This window comes from Rhamphochromis sp. 'chilingali', assembly GCF_963969265.1.
Source record: "Rhamphochromis sp. 'chilingali' genome assembly, chromosome: 16".
Taxonomy (NCBI): Eukaryota; Metazoa; Chordata; class Actinopteri; order Cichliformes; family Cichlidae; genus Rhamphochromis; species Rhamphochromis sp. 'chilingali'.
Genome location: NC_137943.1, coordinates 14,297,047 through 14,317,154, shown reverse-complemented (window position 1 = coordinate 14,317,154; position 20,108 = coordinate 14,297,047). Strand labels below are relative to the sequence as shown.

Sequence of the window (20,108 nt, the reverse complement as noted above, 5' to 3'; positions counted from 1 at the left end):
CCAGCAGAACCAGGCTCAGGGAGGGGCGGCCATCTGCTACCACCGGATGGGGGTGAGTAGGATAAAGGAGCCTCTGTGGAAGAGAGCCAGAGATTAATAATAACAAATAATTAAGCAGCCTACTCCTATTGCAGCATAACTAAGGGAGGATTCAGGGTCACCTGATCCAGCCCTAACTATATGCTTTAGAAAAAAAGAAAGTTTTAAACCTAATCTTGAAAGTAGAGATAATGTCTGTCTCCTGAATCCAAAGCTGGTTCCACAGAAGGGGCCAATAAAGAGAAGTTAATATACAAGAAATAAGCTCTCTTTTTCTAGTATCTGTCAATATTCTCGCTGCAGCATTTTAGATGAATTCAATTTTCAGGGAGTTTTCAGGACATCTTGATAATAACGAATTACAGTCCAGCCTAGAGGTATTAAATGCATGAACTAGTTTTTTAGCGTCACTCTGAGATAGGATTTTTCTAATTTTACAGATATTGCGCAAATGGTAGTCCTATTTGTTCAATATGTGCATTAAAGGACATATCCTGGTCAAAAATAACTCCAAGATTCCTATCAGTGTTTCTGGAGGCCAGATTAATGCCATCCAGAATGGACATCTGTCTAGAAACCGCATTTCTAAGATTTTTAGGTCTTTATGTCTTTAAGACATTCCTGCAGTTTAACTAACTTGTGTGTGTTATCTGGCTTGATCCACAGATAGTCATATGAGCAACAACAATAACATAAAATGTACATTTAAAAAAAGTTAAATTAACATAAAATAATTTTATTTTATTTTTTTAAATAAAAGTTATGGCGCTGTTTATAAAAATTAGTAATTATGTAATTAAATAAAAGGCAGTGACAAACAAAAATAAACAAACAAAAAAAACGTGTTTAGTCTGGATTTATACGAACTGAGATTTGGAGAGCTGGTGTTTGATGCACGGAGCAGGAAAACTGAGAACAGAGTGTTTCTCTGCGTTCACAGTCAGTGTTTATGGTTTCTAACCCTGCGGCAGCATGTGGGAAGAGAAGTTCCTGGCAATCATACATTTTATTCCGACGTTGATGTGAACGCTTGTTATGACTAACTAGGCTTGGTATTAACATTGACAACTAACAGATTCGTTTATAAGACAGCTGTCCGAAATCCCGATTGATCATCGAGCATTCAGCGAGCAGGGAGTTATCAGTGTAAGGGAAAGAAGTAGTCTAGTGGCAGATGGTATCCTTACATAAGCCAAATACGCTTGTGCAAGCGTTAAAAGCTGCCCTTCCAGTTTTACCAGGAAGGAAAAGTGTGCTTTGTGGGATGAAAGGTTCAAAAGCAATTCAATGACTGAAGAGTACAGTTACAGTCTGCAGGTGTCTGCTTTTCTTTTTTCTTTTTCTTTCTTTCTTTCTTTTTAATTTCTAACACGTCTATGCACGGCATGTCTGGTTTGACATGTTGCATAAGGTATCTTAAAGCAACTCTCTAGAAACAGTTCGCTTGCGCTCCTCCAGGTTTTTTGCGAGCATGTCAAATGGAAATATCAGAGACTTTGACGAAATCACGTCTTTTCTGGGCGACTACGGGCTCTTTCAAATTCTCGTTATGGTTCTGCTCAGTGTAAGTACAATGCCCGCAGGATACATGGGTGTAATTGTGGTTTTTGTTTCGGATACACCCGAACATTATTGCAGAAGCCCAAACAGCTCCTCGCGCAACGGCACAGAGTGGGAACAGGAGAATGGTTTCCATGACCGGGGCAGCTGGATGGGACCGGGCAGCTGCTCTCGATACAAGCTCAATGAAAACTGGACAGAAAAAGCAGCCGGCTTCAATGACACAGAACAGTGTTTGGACGGCTGGGTTTTCAGCATTGACAAATACACCACCACCATCGTTTCTGAGGTTCAGTACTGCCTAAATGATCACTGACAGTCAGCCTGTAGTACACGAATTGTTTCGTATGGCTGTGACATTAAAAGACTTCGAGAGCTAAAACATGTAAAAATTGCTTCATGTATTCGAAATAAACTCACTTTATTCTATTATTTTTGTCTGAACGTAACCCGAATAACCATATTCTCTCCTTTTAACTGAAGTGGGATCTTGTGTGCGACAATGCATGGAAAGTCCCTTTCTCCACCTCTTTCTTCTTTGTGGGGGCACTTATTGGATCTTTTATTAGTGGACATCTATCAGACCGGTAAGTCTGTCATATAAAAATATGTAATCAGCCTTTGTTTAAAAAACGTTAAGATAAGGAGGCTGAAAGATATCGTGGCTTTAACAAGTAGCCTTTGTCTTCTTTTTTTTCACGAGGAAAGGTTAAAAAAGTTTTTTTTTCTTACCTGGGTGAATTGAAAAAAAAAATCATAAAAAGCTTTTGATATATGATTGCTAAAGTGACCTACAAATAAAACTAGTTGCTTTAAAGTTTTAGGAGGAGAGTTAAATTGTTTTCAGAACAGATAAGTCATGTAAAAATATTTAATACTGCAGTCTGAAAGATGGAGGAGTGTGGCTCAAAGAGGCTCCTAAATTTAGGTCTGTGTATTAAATGTGCATGTTCTTTTGTGTGAGTATGTATTTCCTGGCTGAAAACTATCAAGAGTGTATTTAGAACTCTGCAGGTTTGAGGTTGAAGCCTGCAGAGCTGTTTTCATGTCATCTGAGGCTTGTGTTTGTTTCCAGTTTGGATTCTATGATCCGCTTGTCTCAGCAAGTTGTTTGGTAAACGGATCAAAGATCTGGAAGCAGATATTCAGTCTAAATATCCAGGTAGTGGGCAACAGAGCAACATAGTGTACGCACTACTGTGGTAGAAGGGAATCTTTTTCTTAGTTCATAACAAGCAGGCAAAGCTACAAGTAAAGATTGTCTCTTTCACTTTTAGTTATTGGTATTTGGGTTGTTTTTTTTATTTTAAATTTTTTTTTATATATATATATATATTTACATATGTATTATTTGATGAGCTGAAACCAAACAATTTTTAGCAGTGGTGCTGACAGAAAACAATTAAAACCCATACCATCTGAGAGAATCAAAAAAATAGAGAGAAGTAAAACTGATAACCAGCCCAAACTCACTATGATACTGTTATGTTTTCATGACATTACATCTTTACATCTCTGTATTCCCTATTTCTGCATAACTTTTCTTACAGATTTGGTAGAAAGCCAGTATTTTTTTTCACTATGATCCTACAAACAGTCACCGCCTTGATCCAGGTCACCTCCGTCAGCTGGGTCATGTTCACTATCCTCAACTGTCTAAGAGGACTTGGCCAAATTTCCAATTTCATTGCATCACTCGTACTCGGTAAGGCAGCCCATTTGCTCCTATCACACTTCAAGAAGTCTCGGCATGTATTCTCCAGGGCTGAAACAAAGTGTAGCACAGAGCCATGCTTCTGTTCCTCAGCGTGGCAGTGGTTCAAAACCCATTGAAAGGTTGTGCTGTACCAATTCATTTTGGGTCTTAAAAACCTGGTTGTATTGTGTTGAGGCAGTTTAAAGAAGCATTAATCACTATTTCTTGTCTTTTTGTTAAACATATCACATTTACCTAACACAGAGGAGACACACGTTTCTAGTAGGGTTACATCATCCAGCGTAAAAAAAAAAATTGTGCCAAACACGTTGATCCTTCCGCTGTGGTGACATTTTATAAATAAAAGGTCAGCCAATAGAAGCTTTCATGTGAACGAGCAGAATTAAAGTCTACATAAAAGTTTCTTTAACCCCGAGAGGTCTAATCAGCATCTGTGGTGATCCTAACCATAATTTATTATATTATTTAATTTCTTCTGACTATGATTGCCGACTCCTGTTTGTCTGAACAAAGCTGTATTTTTCAGCTCCAGAGGTATCTCCATGAAATCAGATAAAGTGCCTCAAGCATTGAAGGAGCATCCTTTTGATCTAAGGCTGTGCTCCTTGAAAGAAAGGCGTTTTGGCTTTTTGTAGCTTACTTTTCATCTCCAAGGCTCTAGGCTAAAGTAAAATACTCCTTTAAGCCATTGTCTCAGAAAACCAATCCTCTCATGTTTCCTTTCATTAAAGCCCAATCCTTCATCTTTGTCTTGTCCAGGTTCTGAAATGCTGAGTAAGTCTGCCAGGGTGACCTACATTCTGCTGGGACACAGTCTTGGGTTTGGCTTTGGTTATGCCTTATTGCCCCTCTTTGCTTACTTCATACGTGGCTGGAGGATGCTGCTGGTTGCTGCTGCCCTCCCAGGCTTCCTATTTATTCCAACGTGGTGGTAAATCTAATGGATGATGATTCATGTAACCAGTGCACAGAGAATTTTATTAGGACTTTGTGCACCCCTGCATTTCAGTGCATTAATCCAATATTAGCAATGCAATTTTAGAGAAACATGTCAGTATTCGGGTTTTAGCATTCAGTTAAAGGTTACGTAAAAAATCTGAATGGGGAAAGATTTTACCATGATATTATTGTAAGTGCTATTGGCTGTTTTTAAAAAAAAAAAAAAAAAAAAAAAAACATAACATAAGAGTCTCTTGGGTTAACTCTAATAAAACATATATAATATTGTGGTCTGATGAAAATGACCAGAGCAGCTGGAGCTGATACAATGACATAGCTAACTCACATAACTGCTGTTTATATTTGTGGTGTTCACGACATGCCCAGTCTTGTCAATAAGTAGCTATAGGTTCCTGTTAAACAAAACTGGAAAACTGAGTCCACAGTTACTTGTTAAACTCAATTTCCATGTGATGCTGCATGTGGATGTCTCATAACAGCAACTTTGCTTCTTGTTATGAAAAGTATAAAACATATTCACATACATTATAGAAATATTTGATCAGCGAGTGGAGACCAACAGACGTGTTACAGCAGGCAACATCAAAATTTGTGCATGTACTATTTGGTTTCACTGTGAAAGTAACTCTGGAACGTTTGATGAATGCAGAGTTAGAACAGAAGTTAGTCAATGCCTGCAAGATAATGTTTTTGTTTAGTCAGATACATTACATGTACATATTCTGTCACTCAGCGTAAGGAATTAGAATATTTTTTATTTATCCTTCAATCTAACCAGCCAAGCTAAACAAATCTATTTTTTTTGGTTTTATTTGTCTTTGTGTTAATATATAACATAAAAAACTGTTCAAGGGCAAGTTGCATCAAAGCAAACCAGAAGATTTCTGAAATAATGCCCTTTAGGCAGGCAAGGCCAAATTAGGGAAATTTGAAAATAACCTATCAGCACAAACATGTCACGCCAACTGTCAGGCACGGTGGTGGAGGGTGGTGATTTGAGTTTGTTTTGCAGCCACAGGATTTGGGCACCTTGCAATCACTAGGCCGACCATGAACACCTCTGTATACCAAAGTATTGTTAAGTCAGATGTGAGGCCAGCTGTCGGACAAATAAAGCTTCATCCAAATTGTGTCATGTAACAGGACAATGATTGAAGCCACAGCAGCAAATCTGCGACAGAATGGCTGAAAAACAAAAGAATCAAGGTGTTGCCATGGCCCAGTCAAAGTCCAGATCTCACCCTGACTGAAATGCTGTGGCAAAACCTTAAAAGAGCAAATAAACGAATGCCCACAAACTGCAATGAACTGAAGCAACATTGTAAAAAAGAGTGGGTCAAAGTTCCTTCACAGCGATATGAGAGACCCATAAAGTCATGCAGAAAACTTTTACTTCAAGTTATTGCTGCTAAAGGTGGTTCTACAAGCTACTGAATCACAGGTTGTACGTAGTTTTCCAAAGGACTGCTTAGAGTCAAAACCAGTGAAAAATATCTTTTTGACAGGAGTGTATATATACTGGAGGAGTGTCCACCACACAGACAGAGAGAGAGAAAACAACAACGGACCCAACCCAGTACAGGATCTAAATAAACAGGAATAATGAAATAAAACAGATTAATGAACTTAATTAATGAACCTCAGAATTGTTCCTCATATATACTCTGACATGTAGATTTAGTTACATCTGGTATCACACAGTATATCAAATCCGTACATTACTGAACTGGCGTTACTGAAAACTGTTATGCTGTCAAATCCACTGAGGGTTTTGCTGAGTGATGCAATAAGTCTTTCGTTTTCTTTTAGAAACCAGAATGGCACACACATAAAACAAAGTCCAGCCTCACTATCCTTTTTACGAGCGCATGAAACTAATTTCTCAAAAGCAAAGTTCACTCACGATCAGTTCAGACAAGATAACACTGTTGTCAGTCAGCCTGGACGACATTTGGGTGACAGTTGTGATAGATAACACGTGTTTTCACTGAATCTGGAAAAATCTTGTTTTGAGGTGCATGTTTTGCTACACGCTTTTCACTGCTCTTGTGTGTGCAGCTTGATTCCTGAGTCGCCTCGTTGGCTTTTGCAGAAAGGTCGAGTGGAGGAGGCTGAGCTTGTCATACGTAAGGCTGCCCAGTGGAACAGAGTCCCCGCCCCTGAGGTCATATTCAGAGCTGGGGATTGCTTGGAGCTCATGGTACCATTTTTTTTTTTTTATTTCCTTGAGCTATGAAAGCCATTGTGCTCCAGTATAAAATATAACTTAAATTGTAGAAATCACACAATACTTTTCCACCATGCAATCTGAAATTATTATATATTCAGTGTGGACAGACGACTTTGCTCTATAATGTTCTGTTTCTTTCTGTGTCTAATTCAGCAAAATAAAGATGAAGAAGAGCAGACATACACTTACATGGACTTGATGCGCACCCATAACATAAGGAACATAACAATTTTAGGTGTTTTCATATGGTAATGGGCTTTCCGGAAACATACAGTAATGCCAGATATTGTGTTGCATGTTTTAGTAGCAATAATTATGCTGTCTAATGTAAAACAAACTTGTATTGCTGAGTCTTGATTATGCTTTTTTTGCAGGATCTCTGTGGCCATGGTCTACTATGGGCTCTCTCTCAATAGCAGCAACCTGCATGGAAACATCTACCTCAACTGCTTCATTTCTGCAGCCATTGACATTGTTGTGTATGTAGCCACCTGGCTTCTGATTGATAGGGCTCCACGGCCCACTTTACTCTTCACCATGCTGATGTTCTGCGGTATCATGCTTCTGGTTATAAAGCTGGTTCCTGAAGGTATGTGTACAATATTAGCAGTGCCAGGAATTAACTAGAACACTCGGTAGATTAGCACTTTGTTTAAACTTTTTCTAATCACTGCCTTTTTCTTTCCAGACATGCCCATCATGGTCCAGGTGTTGGCTTTGGTGGGAAAGACTGGTGTATCTGCTGCTTACTGCTTTATCTACGTGTTTTTCACTGAGCTGATGCCCACTGTGGTCAGAAACATGGGCTTGGGGATCTGCGCCACAGCTGCACGAATAGGAGCTATCATATGTCCTTATTTACTTTACATGGGTAAGTGTGCTTTCTTTTTGTTTTTCGGTCAGAGAGCTTAGGGGAGGTGCATGGGCATCAAAGCTGAAGCAACAATATCCATGTTCGGGGCTAATCTGGCATTTTAGTATTTCAGTTAGTGTTTCACTTTGATAACAGGGGCAGTGGTTAGCATTGCTGGCTCACAGCGAGAAGAGTTATATCCATGTTAGGGCATTTCTGTGTGGAGTCGGTACATTTTCCTCATGTGTGGGTAGTCTGGCTCCTTCGTACAGTCTATAGACATGTGTGGGGTTAGGCTAACTAGATGTGAAGCATCTATGGTTGTCTGTCTCACCCTATGATAATTAAGTCTCCCAGCAACCCTAAAACGGATAAGCAGAAGAAACTGGATGGATGGACTTTGATTGGACAGCCTAACATTGCATCCTGGTTTGATCATGATTTCTGTAATAGGTTTGCAGTTCATGAGCCTGAGTGAAGGAAGCCGTGACAACAGAATTGACCTTAATGTGTAAAATCAACAGAGGCCACTTTCAAATGACAAAGTCCACTTTAGGATTGACGGTTTAATAAATAACACTATACATGCAGTTATTATCAGAGGCCTCATCCTCATTTCTACTGTGACCTAGAGTTGTCATGTGTGATTTAAGTGGTTTGATTAAGGAAGTCTGTTTTCCACCTCTCTTGAAATTATTTTTAGTTGGTTACAATTTTGTATATTCATTTCCCCAATGGTTTTCTCATCTTCTCTGGACTCTGTATATCTTTTTATTTCTGAAATACATCTTGGTAACCTGACCTCCTTCCATTATTGTGTACAAGAGAATGTGCTAACACCATTTTTCCCTTTTTCCGTTTTGTTTTTTTGTTGCCAGTATATTGCGTTATTGATCTGGTTTTAAATGTATTTGTAAATGTTGTAATATAATTCTTAATGCTTGTGTATTGTGCACATCTTCATGATGTGGAAATCCTTTTAACAGTGAAAAGATCTCTCATCGTTCCATTTTAAATGCCTTTTATTTTTCTTGCAGGTCTATACAGCAAGATCCTTCCCTACATCATTTTTGGCACAGCCAGTATTATGGCTGCTGCCGTTAGCATGTTGTTGCCAGACACCAGAAACAGCAAACTCCCTGACCTTCTCATCCAGACCAAACACATCAGACGGTATGCTGTTGATGGACGTACCGAGTTCAGATTTCCCTTTTATTTTAATGGCGTAATGTTTGTGGATGGGAGTACACTATAACCATGACCTGAAATTAAAGGATCCAGCTTTTGATAATAAGTCCGTTACTAATGTATTTGTATTATGCAGTATATATAAACACACTGGCTCGCATCAGAAAATTTTTAATTAAAAGGAGCAAAAATTCTTCAGAGCCAACTGAATCGCAGCATTTTTTTTTGTGTGTGTGTATTTTAGTCATTCTTATTTATCTGTTCATTCTGCCTTCGTTTCTCTTTATATCTTTAAGCTTCTCCTGCTGTTCAAAGGAAGCTCTTTCAACCCGACCTGATGCAACTGAAGGCTTCAAAGAAGTGAACTAGAGTGCCATCTACTGAAAGGAAATCACACAGCAAGTGTGGAAGGACCACATGCATTTGAAGATGAACTACATGTATCGTTAGCTTTAAGATGTGTCTGTAGGACTGTGAGAGGTTAATCTGAAGAAAGTTAACTGAGCTTCTTTGTTCTTGTCATGCAGAATTAGTGATATACTTAAATTCCTGGGTTTACACTTTCTCCATCCAGAGTCTTAAATGGTGCTTTTGTTTTTGGCCTACTTGATTGTTCGTCTGTTTGTTTTTCAGAATGTATTTTTATGCACTCTTGTATTTACAACATTTATTAAAATAAACTGCATCTCACAATGATGTAGACAAAAAATAAATTGTGTAGATGGTTTTGAAATAGATTTTCCTAATTTGATAAGTCTTCATGTCTGTCCAGTTTTTGCTGATTTAGAAAAACACCCCTCATTTCATTATATTGTGCTAGGAAAATCAGATTTATTGAAACGTGTGTAAAAATACATTCGGAATACAAAAATAGTTTGCACAATTCTAAAGAGCCTGAAAGTGGTACCACCCTTATTTTTCAGTATGTCCTGAACTCTTTTAAGCTTTCTTAGGAATAGTTCTCCAGGGTTCTTGAACAATATTCAAGCTCTTCTTTTTTGTTTGTTGGCTGTATTTTGTTCTGTTCCCAGTGCTGTGGTCCAGATTCTGATGAGGAAAATCCATCACTTCCAGTGTTCCACTAAAGACATGATTTTCAGATTGTGTTCATTTGTTTCTTCAATTGTTTTTCTCTGAAGAACACACTGCACACCATGCTGACATGCTGTGTTTGAGCTAATAGCTCTTACAATGTGTAGACACTACACTGGTTTCAAAGTGATTTTTTTTGCTTCCATAATTCATAGGTCAGTGTTAAATGGCTTAATACCATAAAACAGATACATAGTCTTCTGAAAATGGTCAGGTACAACAACTTGGCCAAACCTGTGTGAAAAATCAACCAATGTCCAAAGAAAAAACAGAGGGTCTTTCGAAAGTCTGGAGAATTATTGCCCATGATAACTTAAAAAAATAACAATAAATAAATAAATACAAGAAAGGCTGGCAGCGTGGAAGGATGAAATAAAGAAATGAAGGCTGGCTTGAGACCTTCGCACGGTAATGTACATTGGTAATCCGAGAAAGAAGCGCAGTCACAATAGAAAGTCTCAGGCCTCCGTTTTGTGCTTCAGGTGAATGGATGAATTGTTAGCCAATCAAACAGGCAGCTTGGAAGGCTATAGATCCGAAAGACTTTCAAGCAGTACCATCAGCTTCACGATTATTTATTTATATAAATAAATATTTGAAAACCCTGCATTCCAGATAGTGTTCTAAAGAAATAAGTGTTATTAGTGCCTTCAAAGATAGATCCATATGTCTTTGAAGGCAGGTTAACAAATAGAATGAACTTTAAATCTTTTGTTTTTTTATTATTTTACAATATTTTTTACAACTTTGTTATTTCCCATTTTACAAAACAAAAGGCCCTCACAGCATGTATTCGCTAAAGTCCTTTGTACAAAAGGTTGCACGTTTTTAAAAAAATGTGATGTAAATACACAAGTAGAGCGATAAAATAAAATACGTTTTTTAAAAATCGAATTAAATTTAAATGATCAAATAACGAGACTAATTTACGGGTTTTGTTTAATTATTTTTATTTTTCCTTTTTTACTAAAGAGTTTCATTTCATTCGGCCATCTGTTTACGTATGCTTTGGTATCTGTTGGAAGCATTAAGTATCTATATAAGTCAGCGTTCATACCGTCGATGGTTCATACTGCTGCTCGCGCAGCTGTCTAAAATATCGCGAGATTGCTACTCTGGACTACTTAAGGCTCAGTCTTGACTGCACCGCGCCCCCGTGATCGTCCCTGCTGAAGACACTAGACCCCGGTGTCTACAGCAATAACACACCTACCCCGCTGAAAGAAGATATTGGGATAAAACAGCCAGTTAAGCTACTGTTTCTAACTTAAACAAAGGGGGAAGTCACCGGAAGAAAAGTGAACAAACATCCGCTTGCTTTCGACTCGCGTGAAATGTGCGGCTGTCACGCAACAGCTAGCAGATGAAGTTAGTTAGATAGCTAGCTAACGTGTATGTGCTGATAGTTATGGCTTTAGCTTTGAAAATCTTTTTTTTGCCTTTACGTTGTAGCTAGTTAATCCTCGATTAATTGGACATTTACATTTTGGTGCAAGTGCGGTGACCATTATGCTAGTTGTCGTGCTACGTCTACTCATCTAACACTAACCTAGCTAGCTAAGACTGGTGTTATATTACCGTATTTGTATTCATAATTTGATGTGTCGCTCTTGTAGTAAATTAGATTTAAGCTGAGTCACAGGTTAAGCCGGCGTTGATTTGAAGACACAAATTAAGTAAGTTTAGCCAGGTTAACTGTCCTACCTGGTAACAGCTAAACAGAAAACGTCAAGTAGATAGCATCTAGTCTACAAGACAGTGTTTGTCTATTATCTAACCTCCCAAAGTTGCACGTGCTAATCACAGGCCCCTTACCTTGTCAGCAATTTCTAAATCATATAGATTACAGGATCTTATCATCTGTAGCTGTAGAGGAAAGTGTCACTCAGTCCAAGTTCATATTTTACCCTCAAATAAACATGGCTCCTAAAAAGAGACCAGTGCCCTTAAACATTGCTCCTGCTAGTGATGGATTATCCACCTCCATGAATACAGAGATTACATCTGAGTAAGTTGACCTGCTGAGTTAAAATTTTGCAGTTGTTTGAAAATATGTTATTCTAAACTGTCTCTTAATTTTATCAGGGCCAATTTAGAAGCGCTGAAGAAAATACTGGAGGAGCTGGACCTGGATGAACAACAAAAGAAAAGATTAGAAGCTTTCCTTACCCAGAAGGCCAAGGTTGGCGAGCTGAAAGATGATGACTTCCATCGTATCTGTGAGCTGGGTGCAGGCAACGGAGGAGTGGTCAACAAGGAGTGCCACAAACCTTCAGGCATAATCATGGCCAGAAAAGTGAGCTTTTGCAATTATAAAACAAAAAGCTGCTGGGTCTTTTATACTTGAGTTGATCTTTCTGGTATTAGTGTTCACCCTTTGATACCCATTTAATATAACACCTTTCTTCTGTGTTTAGCTCATACATTTAGAAATAAAACCTGCAATAAGAAACCAGATCATCAGAGAGCTTCAGGTACTACACGAGTGTAATTCTCCCTACATTGTGGGTTTCTATGGAGCTTTTTACAGCGATGGAGAAATCAGCATCTGCATGGAACACATGGTAAGAATTAAAAAAAATTGTATTCCAGTAGTGTTTTGATCCCAACAAAGATATCATCTTTTCTCTTATCTGTTGCTGAAGATTTATAGAGAGGACAACTGGATTAAAAAGTGTTTTTTACCCAAACAATCAAATGATGTTGTCTAAAATCCCTATCCATTTTGCCCAATGTCTTTGTAATTGAATTAATCTGGTGGGTGTGGGTGTGTGTATATGCGTGTATGCATACGCAGCAGTAATTTGCTGGAAGTGGGTTAATGAGGTACACAAACTGTGTTAATTCTTTACAGTATTCACAAAAAGGATAGAATAATCTAGCCAGTCACTGGCTACATTAGTCGCCTTGAGTTCTTCTTTGCACCTGACAGTGCCTTCTTCCTTGTCCCAAGATATACACTCTCCATCTGATATACTTGTTCCTAATCCTGCCAATTCTTGCCAGTCTCAATGTACATCTCAGTTCAATCTTCAATTGAATTCCACCTCATTTTCATCATCAGCCCCTTACAGACGCAGGTCTGTTATTACTTTTGCGTAACTGTTTTTAAGAATCAATCTGTTGGCATTTTCATTTACTTTCTGAATAGGGTCTTTCTGAATAAGGTCTTCAGGCTGCCTTCTGTTATTTTAGCACTCGTATCATAAGTTGCTGTAATCTCTCTGGTGTAGGATGGTGGCTCTCTGGACCAGGTGATGAAAGAAGCAAAGCGGATTCCTGAAGAGATTCTGGGCAAAGTCAGCATTGCTGTAAGTATATTATTTTTTGCTGTCATGTTCTAATGTGGTAGTAAGTGGTAGACATTAATGAAACAATGTAGTGTTTTAATTTAATTAATTGAGGTGTTTAAAAACAAACAAACAACCAAACAATCACGTTCTGTCATAGTTATGTTATGATTTGTATTGAGATTAGGATCAAAATAACCATACTTGCTTTGCACAAGTGCATCTAAACACTTGTCACTCTTAGGCTACGTTCACACTGCAGGCGAAAGCGCATCAAATCCGATTTTTTTGACCCTATGCGACCCATATCCGATCATGGTATGACAGTGTGAACGGCGCAAATCCGATATTTTCAAATCCGATCTGGGTCACTTTCGTATGTGGTACTGAATCCGATACATATCTGATGTTTTAGAAAGTGACTGCTGTTTGAACGGTCAAGTCGCATTAACTCCGCCTTTTACGTCACCGACACAAGACTGAAGCCAATTATCAGCGCCAGAGAAGACATCGCGAACGCTTCCTGGCCATCCAGTGTAGATGTCAGTGAAACTGTTGGGAAGACAACGTAAACATTTTATTTGTACTGTATAATCTGCAGATTCTGACAGAAATCTGCAACTATCCTTTGAAGCACCGCTCCTCTCTTAAACAGCAATAAGGATCATTATTAGGTTATTTACATTATTATGTAAATAACAAAATAACTTAAAGCAAAAATTGGGAAACGTGAAGTCCGAAGTCTTTATATTAAGGGCCATCAGTCAAACAATACTGTTGCTCTGGGTCTAAACAGAGCGCGTTGTGTGTGACATCTTCTTTTGCGCATGCGGGCCGCTTTGAGCGTTCACAGTAGAGCGCGTTTGCTGTCGCATTTTATTTGTAGCATGAACGAGCAGACAAAAAAATTGGATTTGATCAAAAAATCGGAATTGAGCATTAAGACCTGCAGTGTGAACGTAGCCTTAGTTCAGGATGAGTTCTGTCATATTGTTTTCTGTAGCATCAAGCCTGTTTAGCGTCATTGACTTCCTTAATTTTTCTCCGCTTTGAAACAGGTTTTGAGAGGCCTTGCCTATCTAAGAGAAAAACATCAAATCATGCATAGAGGTATCAGCATTTTCATTAAGTTTATGATTGTATCTTGAATAAATGAGTTTCATCTGCAAGTAGGATGTGGAGCAGTTTCTATTTACAGCCTAGTTTGATCTCAAGTGGGCCAGATTAGTAAAAGAACTGCATAATAACATCTTACTATAACGATCATTGTGTGCGTGTATGTTTGTTCCCAACTCCTTCTAGACCCCGTTCATTATTAAAATAAATTAAACTTGCTATATACATTTTTTGGAACTAAACTATAGGGTTTTACTCTTTTTGACTGAAACAAGTTGTTGGGATAGTAATATTTTCCATACAGATTCATTTGGGTATTAAAACTTTCATCATTTTTCCCAGAAAAGCAGTGTGGCTTGTTGAAAAAAAATGAGGATATTTATGATTTTACTACAACTTTGACACTTTGCAAAGCCATCCAGAGAAGGGCTGGACCATATCATACCATTCACGGTAATACCGGTGTAATGTTGGGCAACGATAAGAAAATGAAATATCGCGATAGAATATGGGTAAAACGCGCATGCGCAGTGCCTTTGTTTTCATACGCACATGGCAGCGATGGAGAATGAGAAGGGCGAAAGCCAATCGTTGAATGAAACGGATGAACCAGAATTGGTTTGTAAAAATGCTGCAACTTCAGTGGTGGAACTGGTTTGGCTTTCGTCCGTCAGATACAGAACAAAACACTATTTTCGGTAGAGCATGCTAGCTTTCCGTCGTTATTACCGTGTTTTTTGGAAAATACGGCACACTTAAAATCAATCCTTTGATTTTTCTGAAAATCGACCGATCCCCTTATAATCCCGTGCGCCTTATGTATGAATTCTGGTTGTTTTTACTGACCTCGAAACGATTTTATGTGGTACACGGCGCTCGAAAATCTATCAAATGTTTTAGTACGACTTTGCTAAGCCACGAACCCGCACCGCTTGATGGATTGTCGGACCATTACGGCTATCGTAGGCAGGCGCCTCGCAGAGTGATACGTACTGTGCTTCAACATAATAGAGATTGACAGACCACGTGACTTTCGCGCATTGCATGCCGGGAACTCGTGGCAAAACAATCCAAGTACCTGCATCAAATGCAAGCATTTGCAGCACCGCAAAACGTTCATTCTTCGGTTCCAATAAATTCTTGCTTTTTCTTTGCCCCCCAAAAAGGTATGTACAAAACGAAGGAGAACAATGCCGGTCCGTACAAAGACAGACTTGATGAAAAGTCAAAGAAAAGATACGAGGAAAAAAATCAAACCAGTGAAAGGGTCAGACCCTTACGAGCACACAGAGGGACAAAATACGTTAGCGTGCTGCCCAACTTTCACCACGCTCATATTTATAATCATACGGTTCTTGGAGTGAGTGCATGCACTCATGAAGTTTAGTAACTTCAGGTCACTGCAACAAGCCCAGGTACAGTTTACCGACGGATGGGTGCAGGACCTTGAAATGCACCGTGTAGAACGAAAGACCATCGTACGTATCATAAGTTTACCAGTCTCACAAATCGTCTTCATAAATACACATTCGTTAACCGTTTATTAATAGGACCTTTGAGCTCAATGGTAATTAATTAGTAGTGGAAATAATTTCTGGCAGCATTACAGAAATGTAGCAGTGACAATAATATTGTATGCTGTAATCGTACTGGGCAATTAGTGATACAAAACTGTTTTACCCTGTGAATAAAAGTATATGTTTTTGTCAGTGTACCATGGTAATAACAGAAGCGAAACACAATATTGTGTCAGGACAATTTACTATTTATGCACAATAAACAAAGGAGCATAGCGCGACAATTTCTGTTCAACGCCAGACTTGCTTGTAACCTATATCACCAATTATGTTAAGAAAAATGACGCATTAACTACAACAGCAGACTGACCTTTGTGGAAATGCTTGGAGCAGACTAACCTGTGAGCTGGAGGGTTCTGGGACGTTATATTTTGTCTTTGAATGGCTGCAATCCAGTCGCCTCTTTGTTACTTCGGAAACATGGCTCGAACAATTTCTCTTCAACGACGTAATCTGATAACAACCGATCTCTTTACCCGTCGGCTTCCCGTGGCTGTCATGCGACCGGCTATTGCAGTTAATAACACAACAGCTTCTTGCCATTTTTTGTGTTTCTTTTTATTGCTGTATAACTGATTTCAATTGAAAGCCTGCGTGCGCTAGTACCTCTTGCCACGAGTTCCCAGAATTCTTTGCGATTTTACCCCTGAGTGACGTCACATTTTCAATCTCTATATTACCGTATTGTTTGTGTATAACTTCTTTTTAAGTTTTGTGGATATTATACATGGTTATGCTGAGGATATGTCGGCCAATTCCCACTGGAAATGCCTTTTGGTTAAACTGTCAGCAAGGAATTTGCATTTGCACTGTAAAATTTTTATATAACTTTAATGCACTTAAAAAACAGCTGCTTGTTGAAGTGAAAATACATTGATGAGCTTTTTATGCACTAATAAAGTTGTGGAGTTGTAAAGTATTTTGTCTAGTGTCAAATATATCGTGAGTTATATCGTTATCGCAAATTTTCAAATGTATATCATGATGAATATTTTCGGTCATATCGCCCTGCTCTAATCCAGAGGATCTTAGTGCATCCTTTGGTGGGCTGATTCTGGGCCTCAGGCTGTTTGACATCCATAGTATAGAGATTCAGTTGGATAACATTTTCATGTAATTTTATAAGTAATAAAATGTCCTTTTTATCTCAGATGTGAAACCCTCAAACATCCTGGTAAACTCACGCGGGGAGATCAAGCTGTGTGACTTTGGTGTGAGCGGGCAGCTCATAGACTCAATGGCCAATTCCTTTGTTGGAACAAGATCCTACATGTCGGTATGTTTGGGTCTGTTTATGAAACCTGTGGACAAGTTTGTTTCGCATCAATGTTCATGTAATGTGAGAATCTTTTTAACTCATTTTAGGTCGGTAACTTGAATAACAGGATTCTTTTGTGCTAATTTTGATGAAGAGATTTATCCACTGATACATATTTAACTTGAGATTAATGCTTCAGCTGTTTGAACAGTGTTCAACAGTTCCATATTACTATAATAAAGAACTGATGATTGTTTTGTGTGTTGTTTATGTTTGATGTCTAGCCTGAGAGATTGCAGGGGACTCATTACTCTGTGCAGTCTGATGTGTGGAGTATGGGCTTGTCCCTTGTAGAGCTGTCAGTTGGACGCTTTCCCATCCCCCCTCCAGATGCTAAGGAGCTGGAGGCCATATTTGGACGACCGATCTTGGATGATACACAGGGACAGACCCACAGCACATCCCCTAGACCCAAACCTCCGGGTAGACCTGTTAGTGGTAAGCTACACAATCATCTGTGTGTGTTTCAGGTGGCTGGCTGAAAGTGCAGTAGGCAAACCTTGCATGCAGACTGCTCCAAGTTTCCACATGAGAAATCACGTAACTTGCTGATATCAGTGAATTAGACACTCTGATTTATGAACCTGTCAGCTCCGTGATTGCTCGATGCCCCAAAGGAATGTTTGCCATGTTTTTAATTGAAGGTTTTTTTCTGATTGAGTTCTCACTTGTTTTGTTAAACTGACTTCCCCAGGCCACGGTCCGGTAATGGCTATCTTTGAACTACTAGACTACATTGTCAATGAGGTAAGATTATAAGAAGTTATCCAAAGCAGCATTTATTGTCAACCACGTAAAATCACGAATGAGTCACTTTCTGCTGTTTATACTACAACATTTTCTTTTAACTTTCAGCCACCGCCTAAACTACCCCATGGAGTATTCACCCCTGATTTTCAGGATTTTGTGACCAAGTGGTAGGACATTTTAAAACTCAACATATTGCTCACCTTTCCTCACTTACACATGTTAAGCGTCAAGTAGCATGACAAGTAATAGTGACATAACATTGGATTACATGTTTACTAACTTGATGGATTATCTTGATCTTCTTTGTGTCCAGTCTCATCAAAAATCCAGCAGACAGGGCTGACTTAAAAATGTTAATGGTAAGTGTCAGTTTGACTTTAAGTTCCCTATTTTTTTTAAACAGATTATCACAAAGTGAAATATGTGACAGGCCTAAATCACTGTCATTTTTATAGTAAAAAACTTCTCAACTAAACCGGCAGTGCTGTTTAACTTGATAGCAACTATATATTTAGTCAGCTGAGTTAGTGTGTTGTTAATATTTGTGCTTTTTCAGAACCACACGTTTATCAAGCGGTCTGAAGCAGAGGAGGTGGATTTCGCTGGGTGGCTTTGTAAAACAATGGGACTGAACCAACCCAGCACTCCCACACGCACTGCAGATTGAGCTATGTATATTCACTCAGACATTATGTAAAAACATGAAGACACTGCTGCCTAAAACTGTACATTCAGATATACTGTATACACCTTGTGTGACACATCCTCCCTCAGGTGGATCCGTAAAAGCTTCATCTTCAAATCAGCTCTATGATATTTTATCACATAATTCACATCCCAGGATAGATATTTAAAAAAAACACACACAAATGATTGTTGGAAGTGTTGACAGCATAGAGTATTAGAGATTTATTCGGTTCAGGATTTTGACTCATTAAGCCACATATCTGGGCCACTGATGCACTATTATTTTTTTTTTTTTTTTTTTTGCCCCCAGTAGCTTTTTGACATACAGCAGATCGTACATATACTGTATAGAATTGTAAAAGACTTGCTTGAAAAGGTTCATAAAACAGAACAAAAGAAATAACCAATATTTGTAATTTCATCCCCAGCCCCCCTAAATCCAATGCAGTTTTCCAGCTTTCTTGTCTGAAATTTTCTGAAGTGCTCTGAGGCTTACGCTGTTTTCACACATGCACTGGAAAATGTTGAAAGAATCCAGTGTGGATACTCACCCAGTTACTCTGTATGGTCTCCCTTGCATGCGGCTCCACTGGGTAATGTCCAATTAAGGGCTGCAGTGCATGTTTGAAAACGGCATTACAGTACAAGTATGCCAATCCCAGTTATTACAATCATGGCTAGGCTTTGTGTGTCTACAGAAAAATATACTTATGAGTTTCTTTATATGTCTGTTATGCAAATACACTGAGAAATGTAAGGATTAGCTTATTTTACTGAACAGGTTGCGCGCATCTGAGATGTTTCTGAAGTTTCTTGCTTTTCTTAACATGGGAGATTTCTACTAATTTTCAGATGTCTTGAGGTGAAGCACAATGTTTCATGCTTTACAGCATGACCCTCATGTCAAAGCCAAAAATAATAAAAAAGTGTTTTTACAAACGTTAAAAATAGTCTGTTCTCTGTTGCCTCTCCGTTATAGGGTTATGTTTTGTTTTTAAAGTTAAACATCTCTGAATTTTCCTTCTGCAGGTTTCGTATGTTTAGTAAAAGACTTCCTTTGCAAATCCTGGAAATTCAGCCCTGGGCAGATTCTACTTTTAAGAAGGCTGCTTTTATCCCTTGAATGAACTCCATCATGGCTCAATGGGCATTGTCAGCTTAAACAAATTATCATTTTTTTTGTATACCCTCTAATGTAAACAACAGGATGTGGATTGGCCATGTGCATCCTGCGTTAGGGCATTTTGACTTTGTGTCCTGTCACCACCAGTTTAAAAACATAGTTTGGGGTAAATTCTTCAGAAACTTGATAAATCACAATGCTTTGGAGATGAATAAATGGTATGCACTGTGACTTCCAAGCATGATGGCTTCATTTACTGAAATATCACATCTGTCTTACACTTGTTTTACCAGAAGGGGGAAGCATATTGGGTGCATAGAACTGAGGACCTCCTGAACAAATACTAAAAAATAAAGTATAAGATATAGTAGTCTTCATATCTAAATATATCTGGGCTGAGAGATGCATTGTGAGGGCACTTCTGCTACCAAGTTAACGTTTGCATAATTGAATAAAGCTTAAGCTTGATATTGACCTGAGCCACTACCAGGTGAAGAAGGAAAAAAAATCCCCCCTTCCTTCCCTCTTATTTTGCACGGACAATGAAAACCTATCTAGTGTTGATTAAGCGCCTTCTCTTAATTGGGTGTCAACTTGCAGGATTAAAA

General features: G+C 38.6%; 2 protein-coding genes across 3 annotated transcripts; both read left to right on the top strand.

Moving 5' to 3' along the window:
• Window positions 1–1,304: 1,304 nt before the first annotated feature.
• On the top strand, window positions 1,305–9,243 carry LOC308413125 (organic cation/carnitine transporter 2-like). Of its 2 annotated transcripts, none has more exons than XM_080907938.1 (10): window positions 1,305–1,603; window positions 2,083–2,186; window positions 3,150–3,304; window positions 4,076–4,247; window positions 6,335–6,476; window positions 6,660–6,754; window positions 6,881–7,095; window positions 7,195–7,377; window positions 8,397–8,532; window positions 8,844–9,243. In XM_080907938.1, the coding sequence occupies exons 1-10, from the start codon at window positions 1,511–1,513 to the stop codon at window positions 8,914–8,916; spliced, it is 1,368 nt and encodes a 455-aa protein (XP_080764064.1). In that variant the 5' UTR covers window positions 1,305–1,510; the 3' UTR covers window positions 8,917–9,243. The 2 variants fall into 2 exon arrangements, with proteins under 2 accessions (XP_080764064.1, XP_080764063.1); XM_080907937.1 differs by having other exon boundaries at window positions 1,305–1,888.
• Window positions 9,244–10,769: 1,526 nt separating this feature from the next.
• On the top strand, window positions 10,770–18,702 carry map2k2b (mitogen-activated protein kinase kinase 2b). The gene is made up of 11 exons (XM_080907746.1): window positions 10,770–11,647; window positions 11,725–11,935; window positions 12,057–12,203; window positions 12,873–12,950; window positions 13,988–14,039; window positions 16,774–16,898; window positions 17,165–17,378; window positions 17,635–17,687; window positions 17,796–17,857; window positions 18,004–18,049; window positions 18,247–18,702. The coding sequence occupies exons 1-11, from the start codon at window positions 11,559–11,561 to the stop codon at window positions 18,355–18,357; spliced, it is 1,188 nt and encodes a 395-aa protein (XP_080763872.1). The 5' UTR covers window positions 10,770–11,558; the 3' UTR covers window positions 18,358–18,702.
• The last annotated feature ends 1,406 nt before the right edge of the window (window positions 18,703–20,108 follow it).